Raw genomic sequence first — 15000 nt, 5'->3', positions numbered from 1 at the left:
AGACGAGTGTGTCAGTCTCTACTGCTCACACCCGGTCTCTCCACACACAGACAGCCCAGGCCTCCTCGTAATGGTGTGTCAAAATGTGTGTGTGTGTGTGTGTGTGTGTGTGGCGGGGGGGGGGGGGGGGGACATGTTGAGGATGAGCTGGGGGTGTGAAACAAAAAGAGTGACAGAAGGACAGACCAGAGGGAGAGGAGCAGAGGATAGTGTCAATGAGAGAAAGAATGATAGACGGAGAGAGGGTGTGAAGGAAAAAGAGAACACCAGAGAGTATCAGATGGAGTGAGATTAAAGCCCAAACTTTTCTCGGGTGAGAGAGTCTATTCATGAAACACCCCTCCCCCTTTCACATATCTCTCCTGAAAGTTGAATTATTACTTCCCCAGTCTCTCTCTCTCTCTCTCTCTCTCTCTTTCTCAGCCTACCTCTCTCTATCTCTCTTTCTCAGCCTCCCTCTTTCCATCCCTCCTGTCTAAAAGTGCCTCTGAAAGCACTTCCCCGCTACTTCCCACGAGTATCTGAGGAGCAGCCCCGGCTCCTTTGTGGCGGAGAGTGGAGTGTGTCAGCCACAGGGGCCGACCTGGACCTGGCAGTGGGGAGATAGAGAGAAGTGCTCTCAGAAGTGTGTGTGTGTGTGTGTGTGTGTGTGTGTGTTTGTGTGTGTGAGAGAGAGAGAGAGGAGTGTGTGTGTCTGTGTGTGTGAGAGAGAGAGAGATACAGGGGTGTGTGTGTGTGTGTGTGTGTGAGAGAGAGAGAGAGAGAGAGAGAGAGAGGTGTGTGTGTGTGTGTGTGTTAGGATGAGACAGAGACGGACAAGGTGCCAGGACGTGCTGGGCTCATTGTCCTCTCCAGCACACTCTCGCTCTGCTTTCGTCCTCCTCCATACACTCCCCCGAACATCAGCTGAAGGCAATTACGCCAGCTGATCCGAGGTCAGAGGAACCGGCCGGATATGGCGTCTTTAATTCAATATTTTTTGCAGCCTCAGCCTGTAAGCCTGTAAACGTTGCAGCTCCCACAGTAATCCTTGAATCTCAATCCAATTGGACCTTTCATTTGGACCGTAAACAGTCACGTGATTTAAGAGAACTGGGTCGAGGGCGGCATATAAAAATGCCAAAGCCCTACTGAACTGAATGTTAAAACTGCACAGCTTTCCATCCATGGTTAAGAAGGCAGCCCACACCTAGTAAAAAGTTCGATTGACTACAATAAAAAGACGGGGAGAGAAACTTTCAAGAGGGAAAAAATTAGAGCGCTGCAAATGAGAGGGCCTTGATCTTGACCCAGGAGAGAGGCCCAAACACTGGTCTTGAAGCCCCATCTGTTATTGCCCTGTTCCAGCTGATGATGGTATTTCAAGACTAGAGTGTGTGTGTCTCTGTGTGTGTGTGTGTGTGTGTGAGAGAGAGAGCGAGAGAGAGAGAGAAAGCACAGAGAACCAGGACCCAATGTCAAGCTGAGGAAATGTGTTCTGCAGACATGGAATCAGGGAAAATTTCACGAGTGCTTCCTCCGAGTGGGCTTCTGTTTCTGTGTGACAGTTGGCTAAGCACACTCAGCCTTAAAAAAAAAAAAAAAAACATCTCAAAAACCATCCACTCTCACTGGCCTGCACGTGCACGACCATGAACCAGCCATGAACCTGAGTCTTCAGTCAAACACAGAAGAAAAACACAAACCATCATATCACACCATACCAGCACGGTCACAGCAAAAGGTCACATAAATCAACTATAAGAAAATTCTAACCTGTGCCCCCGTAATGCATACAGTGCCTATTTCGCTTCTGGAAAATGTGCATAACTCACGCTAACCCAGCCCTGCAATCTGCCTGCCTGCCTGCCTGCTGCGGCTGCTTCAGGTGGTGGAACAGCCAGCGTGGCCTCAGCTCTGGTGGGGAAAGGTATTTACGACGTGTCAGCCTGACAGAGCAGGTCTGTCACACCTCCATTCCACTGCTGGAACAACTCCCCCCTACCCCCCACCCCCCACAGACCCAGCCCCCTCCCCCCACCGACCCAACCCCCTCCCTAAAAAGTTTACAGGTATAGCCCGTCTCTGGGAAAAGGGCTTTCTTTTTTGCCCTGTAACGCAGCCACTGCAGGAATGGCTACCAGAGACAAAAGAGGGTCGTGTCACCCAATCCGCGGATGGAAAGAGAGCGCCGTGGCGCAGCACAATGCTTTTCCTTTGTTGGCTGTTCTCTTGATGAATGTGTTGCATCCACTCTCTGTGTATTTTGAGGCTGAACGTGTCAGTTCGGTTGCGGGCACACGTGGAAACCCGAGCGAATGAACACACACACACACACACCCACACACACAAACACACATACATAGACACACACACTGGGCCTATTCATAAGGGTTCAGGCAACACTTCATTTGATTTGTTAAAGACCACTTAATGTACAATGACCACCGCGAGCAGCGGTCATACTTAGCCGTGGTGCACCGAGAGGCCACAGTCACGCAAGAGTTACAGAGGGCAGCTAAGCCTGCTCGATACGAAACACATCCAGCAAATGATCTCAGAGTCACTCTGGGGTTCAACTAGCAGCACAAGGCACCATCAATGCTAAAGCCAACTGCTCAGGCTTGAGAAAGAACACGCGCTTACAGTCTACTGTTTGCTTTTGGATGAAGGACACTAAATGACATTATCATAAAGAGACTTCAGCTGCACGTAGGGTAATCAATACACCTAATAAAAACTAGTATATTGTGTTTTAGCACACGCTGTAACAGCATGCCTTTGCAGTTTAAGGCTTAGTAACAGTTAATAAAATACATAATATAAGGACATCATGCAATTACATAACTGCAATAATGCCACCTGATTTGAAGTGGGACTGAAAGTTCTCGCAAACGTTCAGGCCAAAACAGGACCAAACACAAAGAGCCCCCGAATGACAGAGCACCCCTGACTAACACATGGGGAATGAGCGATCCCTTTGGGAGCGGGGCCATGCTGAGCTCACAGTATTATGCTTTGCTCTCTTTGGCTCTGTTTGTCTGCCGTCTCGATGACTTCCCCTTTCCCTGCCCTCCTCACACACTCCTGTGCTCCACCAGTACGGAGCGTTTAACACACGTGCGCTCCAGAGCCCGAGCGAAGGGTCGACACCGAGGGGAACTTTTCCAGCGGCTCGACAACAAAGCCTTATTGCAGGTAGTGAGAAGGCTTCGGACACACACACACACACACACACAGTGAGAGATGCCGGGCAGATGCTGGGCGCACTCTCTCACACAGTGACAAGGAAGCCTTGTTCTCATCATTATTCATGGGAGTGTATAACCAAGCAACCCAATGCAGACTGACACAGAGCATGATGAGGCCTCTATAAGCTCAGTGTACAGTAGAGTAGTAATCTACACACAAAGAGAGCTGGAAAGCAGCCAAAGGCAAGGCCTTTGATTCTGTCCTCCATATTGGTAATTAGGCTTAGACTAAATCCATGTGTGTGAGTGTGTGTGTGTGTGTGTGTGTGTGTGTGTGTGTGTGTGGTTTTTATTTCTCACTGTTGGTCGTGTTGGTTTGTTGTTTGTGTGTCTGCCCTGTCCTTGTTCACTAAAACAGGCGCTGTCTCAAGCCCGTGCTCAGTGACTGCTCCTGGAGATCAGATGTGAGCGCAGGCAGATGTTTGTCCTGCATGAGTCAACTCTGTGCTCAGACATCAGACTCCACGAGACCCCCCCCAGCCAGAGGCCCCTACCCAAGAGCAGGCGGGCAGTCTCTCCTTCTGTGACTTTCTCTTTTCTCTTCTCTTCCTCTAGCCCCATCGCTCTTTATCTCTCTCTGATTATCACTCCCAACCGTTTTTTCTGTATTTGTTTTCCCTCCCCTTTTTGTCTTGCTATCTCCTCTCTTGATCCCTCTTTACTTCTTCTCTTTCCTCCCCACGTCTCTCTCTCTCTCTCTCTCTCTATCTATCATTTTCTGTCTCTATCCCGCTCTCTCTACTCATCAGGAATCTTCCCAAAACACTCCAGGCCTCCTCTAGCAGCTTTGCACAGACCACCTCCCCAGCTCTGACGTTCTCAGCCTGGACCTCTGTGTGTGTGTGTGTGTGTCTGTGTGTGTGTGTCTGTGTGTGTTTGTGTGTGTGTGTCTGTGTGTGTATATGTTTCTGTCGGCTTGTGCCGTGCGCTTAGACAGCATCCACACTGTGTATCCGGGTCATCTTCCGCCATGGAAGAAACACACCATGCCTCCTCCTCGCCCATGCAGATCCGGCAGATGTAATCTCCCCCTGCAGGGGCCTCAGCACAGGGCTTCAAAGCACCAGAGGGAATGTGGGTGACACCAGTCTGCCGGGCACCCACCCACACACACACACAGACAGACACACACACACACACACACACAGACATACAGCACACACCCGGGGCAACAACAGGTCTGTAGCACACACACACACACATACACACACACACACACACACACACACACACACATACAACACACACCCGGGCCAACAACAGGTCTGCAGTCAACAAGCCGGGCTGTGAACCCGTTAGTCAGGGGTGGGAGGAAAAATCTGCTTTTCTCCGAGTGAATATGAAATTAAAGGCAGCAACACTGAGCTCTTTCTTCTGTGTCATGCCATGGGCACGCAGGGTAGGGCAGGGCAGAGGGCAGGGCACGGCTTCAGGAGAGTGAGCTTTCTCACAGTAAATCACACGCTCAGAGAAGACGGAGGCCGTAGTTTACGGTTTGTTTAGAGCGCGCCGCTCCATGCCTCAGCCCATTGCCTATGCTCTGGCCAGCCCTAGAGCGCTCTGGGGAAAAGACAGACTTGAACGAAGCAAAAACAACAGTAAAGAGGAAAAAAATGGAACAAAAAAATAACAATATTGGCATTCGCCGTGGGCTCACTGCTCCAGTCTGCAAGGGCACGTCGCCATTTAATTGCAAGTCAGGTTCTTGCTGCTGTTCCAAAATGAGGGAAAATCTAATCTGAAGAATTTCATTCTCCGTGCCAGGTGGGAGAAACGAAACTGATGCGATCCTTCCAGGACCGAAAACTAAATCTTTTCATGTGCACTGCCAACAGTTTAACCCCACGGACACCCCTTTTAGACCCAACCCTTCCCCCGTCCAACAGACTGTACTCCCCTCTTTCTATCCACCATACATGCACTCCAAAACCCTTATTCTGACATTCCCTTGTCAGTTCAAACAGAACATGACTTGGGAAGGCCACAACTGTGGCTGTGGGTTTGAGGCAATGCTCACAGCAATTTGGCTCAGCCAACCTTGCATTCCTTCAAATGGCAATAAATAGATGAGAGGAGTTTTAAGGCCATGTTCTTCTCTCTTTTTTTCTTCTTCCTCACAGCAACTAAGATGTTGAAAGTGTTCTGAGAAGTCTTACAGATCTCCAGCGCTCCATTCTGCATTGACCCTTGATCTTTAATAAAATGCACTCTGAGAACAGAGAGAGAGAGAGAGAGAGAGAGGGAGAGAGGGAGAGAGAGAGAGAGAGAGAGAGAGAGATGATGAGGAGGGAGAGAGAGAGAGAGAGAGAGAGAGGGAGAGAGAGAGAGAGAGAGAGAGAGAGAGAGCTGACCAACACCCACCATAACAAGTTCCTTGAACAACAGTCATTACATCACACAGCTGCGTGGGCCACCAGCAATGTACTTACGACCAGTAGACAAGAGGAATCTTAACAAGGTAATGACTTTTCTAAAGGAATGAAGCAATTACATTCAAAGGTGTTCTCTATCTCAGTAATTCCATGCACATTTTCTGCCTCAGTTAAGTTAAGTGGTCAACCAATTCGTGAGCACTGCGCCAAACTTACTTCACGTCCCTTCAAAACACATGAATGGCCTCTCGGCACCCTCAAAAAAACAAGTGCATACTCTTTGGATCTACTGTAAGTCCATCCCGAATCAACCCGTAGCTGGCTATTTGAGCCAGCCCATGCCCAGACTCACAGTTCCTCCAGTCATGAGACTGTTTCCCCCCACCCCATAAGCTTTGAACTTGAAGCATTACAAATGAGGCGGTAGAGGTTGACCTTGTTACTGAGCACTTTTGGGGGACTTCCAGGCCCCCGCACTAACTAACAAAGTGGACAAGAAGCTACAGATTTTTTTTTTGAGAGTTAAGGATATGGGTGGGGGTGGGGTGGGGTGCAACCGTATCCCCCACCCTGCCTGCATGCCCGGTCAGTAAAAACGTTGGCAGATTAAATCAGAGAGCACGGCGAGGGGCTATTACTGAGGATCCCTCTGTGTGCAAATCTGTTTCCACTTAGAGGCGAGGGCTCCCCGCTACAAGCAATTAAATAATACTCTGATTTCTTTTTTCGTTTGCTGCAAATGGACACATAGTGAGTGCAGTAATTCATTGTGGGTTGGGTTCGAGCACAAAAAGGGGACAGCATGGGGCAGTGTGTGTGTCTCGGTGTGTTTGTGTGTGTCGTTTGAAGGCGATCATCAATTTGGAATTACAGCCTTGCTCTGGTTTAAGAACCGTTGAGGAGATTTCCATCGCTATCCAAATGATTGAGAGATTATTATTCTTGGAAGACAGACTCCATGCCTGTGATGGCACAGGCCAGGCACTGCTGTGAACACGTGGGGGGGAGGGAGACATCCTCCAAACAATTTCATTCATGCAAGCAATGTATGTCTCTCTGAAATCCCCACTAAAGCCTCTGCCAGACACACTATGCTTTCTCTGTTTATCCCCTGATCTCCGAACATGAGGCGAATCAATATGATCAGATTTAAATGAGAATCATCATGCCTGGCGACACAACCATACATCGTCCTGTTACAGACAGACAGTAAATATAAATAAACTTTATTTTGAAAATAAACATACCAAAATGGTTTGTTTTAACTGGGAAACTAAGTCTGTTGATGCAAGGCCATGGCAAACGCAGCTTTATTCCTAACAAAGAGGTGGCTGGTGAAAAGTATCCACCTGTTTAATCTTAACGGCAGACAGGGCAGAGAGAGAGAGCTGAGGATTTCAGCCTGTCTTTGTTGGCAGTAAGTAGAAGCGAAGAAAATAACAGCTCAGAGGCAAATGCCATTTCTTTCCTCCTCCTCCTCCTCCTCCTCCTCCTCCTCCTCCTCCTCTATTTCCCTGCTTCCCTCTTTCGTCCTCTTTCTGTTGCTCCCTCACTTTCCACTGTTCCACCGTTCCAAAACAGGAGACAGATAGTCCTTTCTCCCAGCACCAGGGATTCGTCCAGAATTGTTGCCCTAAATTCCCTCCCTGCCCCTCATTTCCTGTCTGGCTCTAGGTTTCTATGGCGACTGGCAGAGCCAAGCCCCTGGTGCTGGCAGAGACAGTGGCACGATGGCTGCGCCCCAAATGCCACATGCCAAAGGTCTCTTTGACCCCTACCCCATCCCTTTGTACCCCACCCAGCTTCATACCCCTTCATACCCCTGTAGTGAGTCTGAGCCTCCCTCCCAGCAGCCCGGAGGCTCCCAAGCAGCCGAGGATTCAACCTGGCATTTGACTCCTCCACCTCAGAGAGATAGATCTGTCCAACTCCACCAGACAGAGCAAAACAAAAACAGTGAGAGAGAGAGTGAGAGAGACAGAGAGAGAGCAAGAGGGAAAGGAGAGAGGAAGGAAAAAAAGGAGTGTGCAGATGTTGGAGTACATTCGCTTTACGTGTTTGTGCTTTTCATCCGAAGTGATTATTTTTATAAGTCAGCAGAACATTCAGAACACTCCTTACTTTTCCCTCTCCTATCTGCGGACTCTCCAAGCTCTGAGTCACCGTAGTGCAACCGTGTGGGGGAAAGATAGGCCATCTGTGAGTCACCGTAAGTGCAACCGTGTGGGGGAAAGATAGGCTATCTGTGTTGCATCAGAGGACCAAAACTCGATGACTGACAAAAACATCCTCATAAACAAGTGCATGACCTTACAGTACCATTCCCTCAATGCGAGTCGTGTGGTATAATCAGTGCCTATTATACACCAGCCCTTTTTTAGCTACCCTACTCTTAAGAGCCACTGCTTTCACAGCTGGGCCACTGGCTTGGACAGGAAGCATGTATAAACACTGGAGTCGTCTCTCCCTCTCTGTTTCTCTCTCTCTCTCTCTCTCTCTCTCTCTCTCTCTCTCACTCGCTCACTCTCTCTCTGCCATCCCATCTCTCATCACAGAGTGAACAGAGTGCAGTCTCCATGTAGCCTGATCTAAACAGCAGTCCCATCTCACTGGGGCCAGACTAACACACATGCGAGTGCCTGCGAGACGCAAAGGTCATCTGCTGGACAACGCAACTTAGTGACTTCTTCATCCCACTGGACCATTACATCAGACAGGCCCTTCTATCTCACCTGCCAAGAGGCATGATTAGTTGTCCCAAAACACACAACGCATTGTCCCTTTAAAAAAAAAAAAAAACTGAAAAAACCCAGCAAAGGATCAGATTTCTTAGCGCTTATACCTATGATGTGAGGTAATGTGAAACACTTATAGCTCCGATGTAAACACATGACTCAATGTTGATGCTTATTCTGCGATAGTCTCTGCCTGCCCTATATAGTTTGCCTGCCCTATAGCGCAGACTCTTCTCAGCGCTGGATGGTTTGGAATGGGCTCTCTAGTCAGTGGTTTTTCCATCTGTGCAAAGCCACTGAGCTGTGCACAGACATTTTCCCAGGACTCGCAGCCACTTGCTCCCGATGATGCTGGGGGACTGGCTGGGAGAGAGAGAGAAAGGGGTGGAGTGGGAGTGTGGGAGGGGGGGGGAGGCTACACCATCCAAAGTTCATGTGGCTAAACTTTCAGCTCTGAGAGGAGGATATGGCAGAGAGAGCAAACGCTAGGCATTCTTCCAGATCAATAATTTAATACAACATCCGCCGCTTTACACCAATCAATACAGTAGCTTCTCTCTGCTCGCTCTGTGGACAGACTGAAATCAATCATGATAGAGAAAGAGAGACAGACAGATGCACGGGCATCGCCCTTCCCTACAGGGCAGTTCACTAGTGCATGATGTGTGTGTGTGTGTGTGTGTGTGTGTGTGTCTGTGTGTGTGTGTGTGTGTGTGTGTGTCACTGCCCCAGTAAAATAAATGCATGAAGGAAGCTCAGCTGGAACACAGGGACTGAGTAAATAAAACGGAGAAGCAGGGCCTTGGACAGAGAGAGAGAGACAGAAAGAGAAAGAGAATGAGAGAGGGAAAGAGAAAGAGCGAGGGAAAGAGAGGGGGAAATGGAAAGACAGGAATGGAGAGTGAGAGGGCGAATGAGAGAGAGGAAAGGAAAGGGAAGAGGGGGCTGGGGCAGGGAGAGCAGGGCTGTTACTGGAGCCGTAGAAGTCATTTCTGCCTTAAAAACTTCCAGATGTGAGCCTGCTTGGCACAGCAGAGAGGAGCTTTTGTGCTGGGGGAAGGCTGGCCCTGCCGCTCCTGAAGGCCCAGCCCAGAGACCCTGTGCAACGTGGGGCCTGCACATGTGTTAACCAGGCAAGAGCGGCGCGTGTGGAACCTCTGAGCACGGCCGCGTCCTCTGCCAAATCTCCTTTCTAACGCGCCCTCACCATTTCACTCTGCTGCACTCAAAGTCTAAAAACACAGAATAAAGCAACGATGGCTGTCTCTGTAGAATAGGGTTTACATAGGAATCAAGCACAGCCATCTGAAAACGTTATTTACAGGAGGCTTTTTTTGTATCTGGAAAAGCACAGTGTCAGTCATCAAGAAAACAGAACGAATCAGCAGCCAGCTTCTCCATCCCAGACTTTGTTCTCAGCAACAACAAACAGCCCAACCTGAGCTCGTCCTTCAAACATAAATACATCAAGCCAGTCGGCCTGCCTCAGAAATGCAGGTGGGTGTTACCATTACAAGAAGGGCTCTCTAATGCACTCAGCAGAATCAAAGTAAAGCTGCCCATCCACACACTCTTGACACAGGATGAAGGGTGGAGTAGAATGGTCATTGATCAAAACAAGCACCAGAGAACAAGTGTGTGTGTGTGTGTGTGTGTGTGTGTGTGTGTGTGTGTGTGTGTGTGTGTGTGTGTGTGTGTGTGTCTGTGTGTGTGTGTGTGTATGTGTGTGTGTGTGTGTGTGTGTGTGTGTGAGTGTGTGTGTGTGTGTGTGTGTGTGTGTGTGTGTGTGTGTGTGTGTGTGTGTGTGTGTGTGTGTGCATGTGTGTGTGTGTGTGAGTGTGTGAAATGTGTGTGTGCATGTGTGAAGTGTGTGTGTGTGTAAAAATGTGTCTGACAGGACAGAAGAGTGGAGAGCTCATTGATCTCTGTGGTCTGTTTACTGCCCAGCTGATTGGGCTTGGCACGAGCCCCGTGTTCTGGATTGCTCGTCTTTTTGCAGAAAGCAGGGAGGCTGTGAGCGGGCCAGTGGGGGAGGGGGGGGGGGGGGGGGCAGTGGCACGAGCTGCCAGGGCACACACACACACACAAACAAACGCCTGCCTCGGGCGCAAGCAAACTTAAATCCCTATGAATCCTCCCTGGACATCTATCTTTCTCTCTGCCTTTCTACAGCTCTCTTTCTCTCTCTCTCTCTCTCTCTCTCTTTTTCTCTCTCTCTCTTTCTCTGGATCAGGAGTCAGGACCACAGCTTAAAGCTCACTCTCTTGTGATGCCAATCTTTCTTCCCTCTCTCAGTTGTATTCATGGCCTGCCAGTCAGGCGTATGGTTCTTATCCTGCACTGGGCAGTGGCCCCAGGACCAACTAACTGCTTCAGTCAGATGCAGCTGTTTATACACGTGTGTCTCTTTTTCTCTCTCTCTTTCTCTTGCTCTCTCTCTTTCTGTGTGTGTGTGTGTGTGTGTGTGTGTGGAGAGCTGCAATGTCACTATGTGTTTAAGAAGATCACTGTGTGCATGCACACTCATAATTGCTTTGGTGTGTGTGTTTGTGCGTGTGCATTGGTATTGCATGTGTTGTGTTTTCCTCTATGTGTGTGTGTGTTTGTGTGTGATGAGGGGGGTATAATCCAGCACTGTCTGCCTCCTTCTTCTTGTTGCAGGATCTGTTTCCCTGGCCTCAGTAGACAGCTAATCTGAATGGGGCTCAGAGGGAAAACAAAAGGCTATTGTACGCTAGTAAAAACCCATGCTCTGGACTGATGTTGGTAAGCCACAAACAAACTCTAATGACAATGAACAAACACTGGCATCCAATCCATTGGCTGGGGAATAGCCACAATGGAGAGTGGAGAGGATGAAGGTACTGATGGGAGGTCAGAGGGTTAGTCAGCAAAGTGGGGTGATGTGTAGGGAAATGACCAAGGCTGGTAGTGTAACCACATTCAAAATACTCCTTTGACTTCATGCCATTCTCAATTCCATATCCACTGCATACACAATACGTTGATGGAGCTGGTAATGCATAATTAGCAGCACATCACATCACCTGTTCATTGGGCTGAAAATGTGACATATCTGTGGTGTTTTATTAAACCCCCTTACCGTTCGCGTTCTTCCCGCATATCAGATGTTCGTACTGTTGAAGGACCCCCCAGAGTTCCGCGTCATTGTTTACGACTCCCTCCAGCACCTCTGCCGTGAGGGCGCCGCTGGAAGCCCCGCAGTCGGCCATCAGTACGCGCGCGCCCACCTCCTCCACCAAAGCCTCCATGCACGCACTCAGGCAGATGGCAGCGTACTCGTGGATGCGCACAGCGATGCGCGTGTCCACCATCCACCGAAAGAAGCGTCCCACCGGGAAGGTCAGCCCGCACCTGGCGGACTTGCCCTTGCGTAGTAACTCGCCTGCGCTCATGTTGTACATGGAGATGGCCTTCACAGTGGCCGCAACGCAGTGGTCTGCGAGCGACCAGCTCAGCACCAGCCGGATGGCGCTCTGCACCTCAAAGCGAGTGCAGCGGCAGTGCATGACGCTCAGCCGCTGCGCCTCTCTGGAGATGCGGATGAGAGCCCTGCGCATCAGGGTGGACAGCCTCCGGACAGCATCGCTGGAGAACGCGGGGCCCTTGCTGGCCACTTTGCGTAGGATCCTGCCCACGTCCTCCTCCGTCCAGGGAAACTCCTCTAAATCCGGCAGTCGGGGACACTTGGAGAAAATGTCCTCGGGGTCCTCGGGTAGCACTGTGTTCACCGTGTCCCAACTGTTATTCCTGCTGTTCATCGACCCGGAGTAGTACCACCAGTTGCCCCGATGCGGAGTGTTCACGAACGCCTGCGAGTTTGACTTGGACGAGGAGAGGCTGAGAGACTTACAGGAGTCCCCTGCCCCGTAGCCGGAGTCGAGAGTGAGGTCCTCCAGGGTCTTCATGTTAGAGTTACTCATCCCAGCCATAATTGATTGCGTGTTTTGGGACTTTCTGCAGTACTAAAAAAAACAGAACTGCGAGTAAGACAATCTGGTTTGACTAGTTGTTCCTCATTTCAACGCAAGTTTGAAACTGTCACTAACCAAGAGCTCTGTGGCGTTCAATGCTTTTTAAAGACATTTCCATATCAGTTTTCGTCTTATTTTAACAGAGAAATCAAAAGCATATCTTACCTATTTTCCCATTGATTTCGGGCTTCGGAGTTATTTCACCACCGGCCCTCCGTGATCCGTCAATACGAGAAAAAGTTAAACTCCAAAAGTTTCCTGTCTGTTGATGAATTAAATGAGTAGTTTCCCCTTTTGATTTATATCCAGACGGCAGGCCGATTAAGGATTTGTCTCATTTTGAGTGTTAACGTTTAGGAAACGAACTCCGTTGATCGTGGCAGGCAGTATACCCTCCCACTTCAAGAGTGGCTCTCCTATTTTGCGAGCACAACTCAGAGTTCAATTAGAACCCCGGAACTGAGGGTGAGCCAATCACAAGCTAGGGACCAGGAGCCAATAAGCTCCCGACGCAACTCTCGGAGGTTACTATCATAGACATTATGTATATGGGTACTATGGTATGGAACTGACAAGATTGCTATTGATGAGTAAGTAAAGTTAGTAAGTAAAGTAAGTAAGTAAGCAAGTTAAGCCCAATGATTACAAATTATATGTGATCTGGTGTACTGTTAGCCATTTCATCCTGTTTTCATAAAATGTTCAATCAGTTAAATTAAATATGAAGTGCTCAAAGTTTTTCATTTTATTATTTTTTTTTTTTTGGGTAAATATGAATTTGTACATTTACTTTTGGTTCTACTGTTTATTTCATTCTTTTTTTTTAAGACGCAGAAAGGTAAGCTAGTTAAATCAATGCATATTCATGTAAAGGAGTGTTAAAACACCCTCTCAGTTGCCAACTGTTTCAGGAAACAAAGTAGAACATAGCCGTTGAGAAAGCATGCTCTAACTCGTGCCTTATTATCTGCTATCTTGGTGTTCTTGCAGGGATGATTTGTGATTTGCTCCACCCAAATGATTTGGGTGGAGCAGCGCTAGTCTCGATCCAAGATTACATAATGTGACTTGTTGAACATCATTACACTCTAACGCATGGAATGAGAGTCTGAGGTTTCTCAGCGGGGGTTATCCAAATTTCAACCGCTTGCGATGAAGTCAGAGAATCACAGCAGTTGACAATTGTTTAATAGTTTTACACAGCTGACACTGAATCAGACCGCAACTTCACTTATCTCATGGGTAATGTTTACATTTGGCTAGAGAGCGGGTGCGGTCTTATAATACTGGAAATAAAGTTTTGTTTTTGCGGTCATATAATAATTTTAGGTCTAATTGGGTCTACACAAATACAGTTTTAAGTTATGCCATAACATATTCCCACGCCCTGATTTTTCATTGTTCTGATATCTCACACAAAAGTTGCGTTAATAATGTTTGTGAATAGTAATATTTATCAGATTTAATGACAATTTCAGAACAGCATCTACTCCTGAGGAATTCAGTGAATGCTTCCGTGCAGAAGACAACCTGGTCCTTGTAGACATTTCCTTGCGCGACAGGCGAGCAACTGTCTCCCGATTATTATCATATTAATTTTTTTTAAAAAGCTTTAAGGAAGCAGTGTGAGACTTGAAGTGGCATACATATACATGCACTTTCAGGTACTATTGCTGTACTTTAACTATGTGCTATAACAACTCTATTCTCTACTTTTGTGCTATAACAACTCTCGTGTTGTCGCCACTGATCCTTTAGGGTCAAACGGCACTATACTTTTGTGCCCTCTGTCGGTCAAGTCTTACAATGCGTTGTATTTCCACCGCGGAGATTACGAACAGCTCTCACCTGGATTATTTATAACCATGAACGTGTTGATCGTGAAACACCCCAAAACAATAAGATAGTCAGCATAAAACTTTATTCTTAAAAAGAAATAAAGGCATGGAAAAAATACAATACATTCTTAAATTTTCTACACAACAATTTCACAGAAATTACCTTGGAATGTAGATCCTTGTTTTGAACTCATGTATTTCTTTTTTTCAATAGTTGGTTTCCAAAGTATGATAAATGATATATAGGCCTCTGGGGTGAGAGAGAGGCAAAGAGAGATTTGAACAATCTTAATCTCCACTGCTGCCAGTGTAGCCACCTTAAACCAGTTCAGTCCCATTGTAGTATCTTTTTCAACAAGCAGGATTAAGAAAGGTGTTCAGTGACCAAGTCTGTCGGTTCCCATGCTAAAGACACAGCTGCCGGTTGGGTTGTTTAACGCCTGTTGTTTCGAATGACCCCTGTATATCTTTCTTCCTATGAGACTTATTTCTTAATTTGTTTGTCTCTCTCCAAAAGGGATTGAGCCTTCTCACTCATCTTCACCCGAGTCCAGTGCACATTCCCCAGCCTGTTGACTGAGGTGCTCTCAAGCACACCCCACCCAATAAAAGGCACACATAAGTGAAATTACACATCCCTACCCTCCCCCAAACACACGCACGCACGCACGCACGCACACACGCACACGCACACACACACACACACACACACACACACACACACACACACACACACACACACACACACACACACACACTCCCCAGAGGTCAGTCTAGAACGGTTCCTGCTGTCACTCTGGAGGAAGAGAAGGGAGAGGCCCGTAGCACAC

The 15000-nt window shown here is 48.1% G+C and overlaps 1 protein-coding gene across 1 annotated transcript in view; it reads right to left on the bottom strand.

The window, feature by feature from the left end:
- Positions 1-12647, bottom strand: part of abtb2b (ankyrin repeat and BTB (POZ) domain containing 2b) — a gene marked incomplete at its 3' end in the record, with an annotated part of 50235 nt that extends 37588 nt beyond the window's left edge. The window contains exons 1-2 of the mRNA XM_080842039.1: positions 12498-12647; positions 11441-12323 (exon numbers count right to left, since the gene is read on the bottom strand). Coding sequence (XP_080698165.1) covers positions 11441-12290 — 850 coding nt within the window. The 5' untranslated portion in view covers positions 12291-12323; positions 12498-12647. The remainder of the gene's footprint in view (positions 1-11440; positions 12324-12497) is intronic.
- Between the last annotated feature and the right edge of the window lie 2353 nt (positions 12648-15000).

The sequence above is a fragment of the Sprattus sprattus genome (assembly GCF_963457725.1).
Source record: "Sprattus sprattus genome assembly, chromosome: 7".
Classification (NCBI taxonomy): domain Eukaryota; kingdom Metazoa; phylum Chordata; class Actinopteri; order Clupeiformes; family Clupeidae; genus Sprattus; species Sprattus sprattus.
This window is presented reverse-complemented; position numbering and strand designations above follow the sequence as displayed.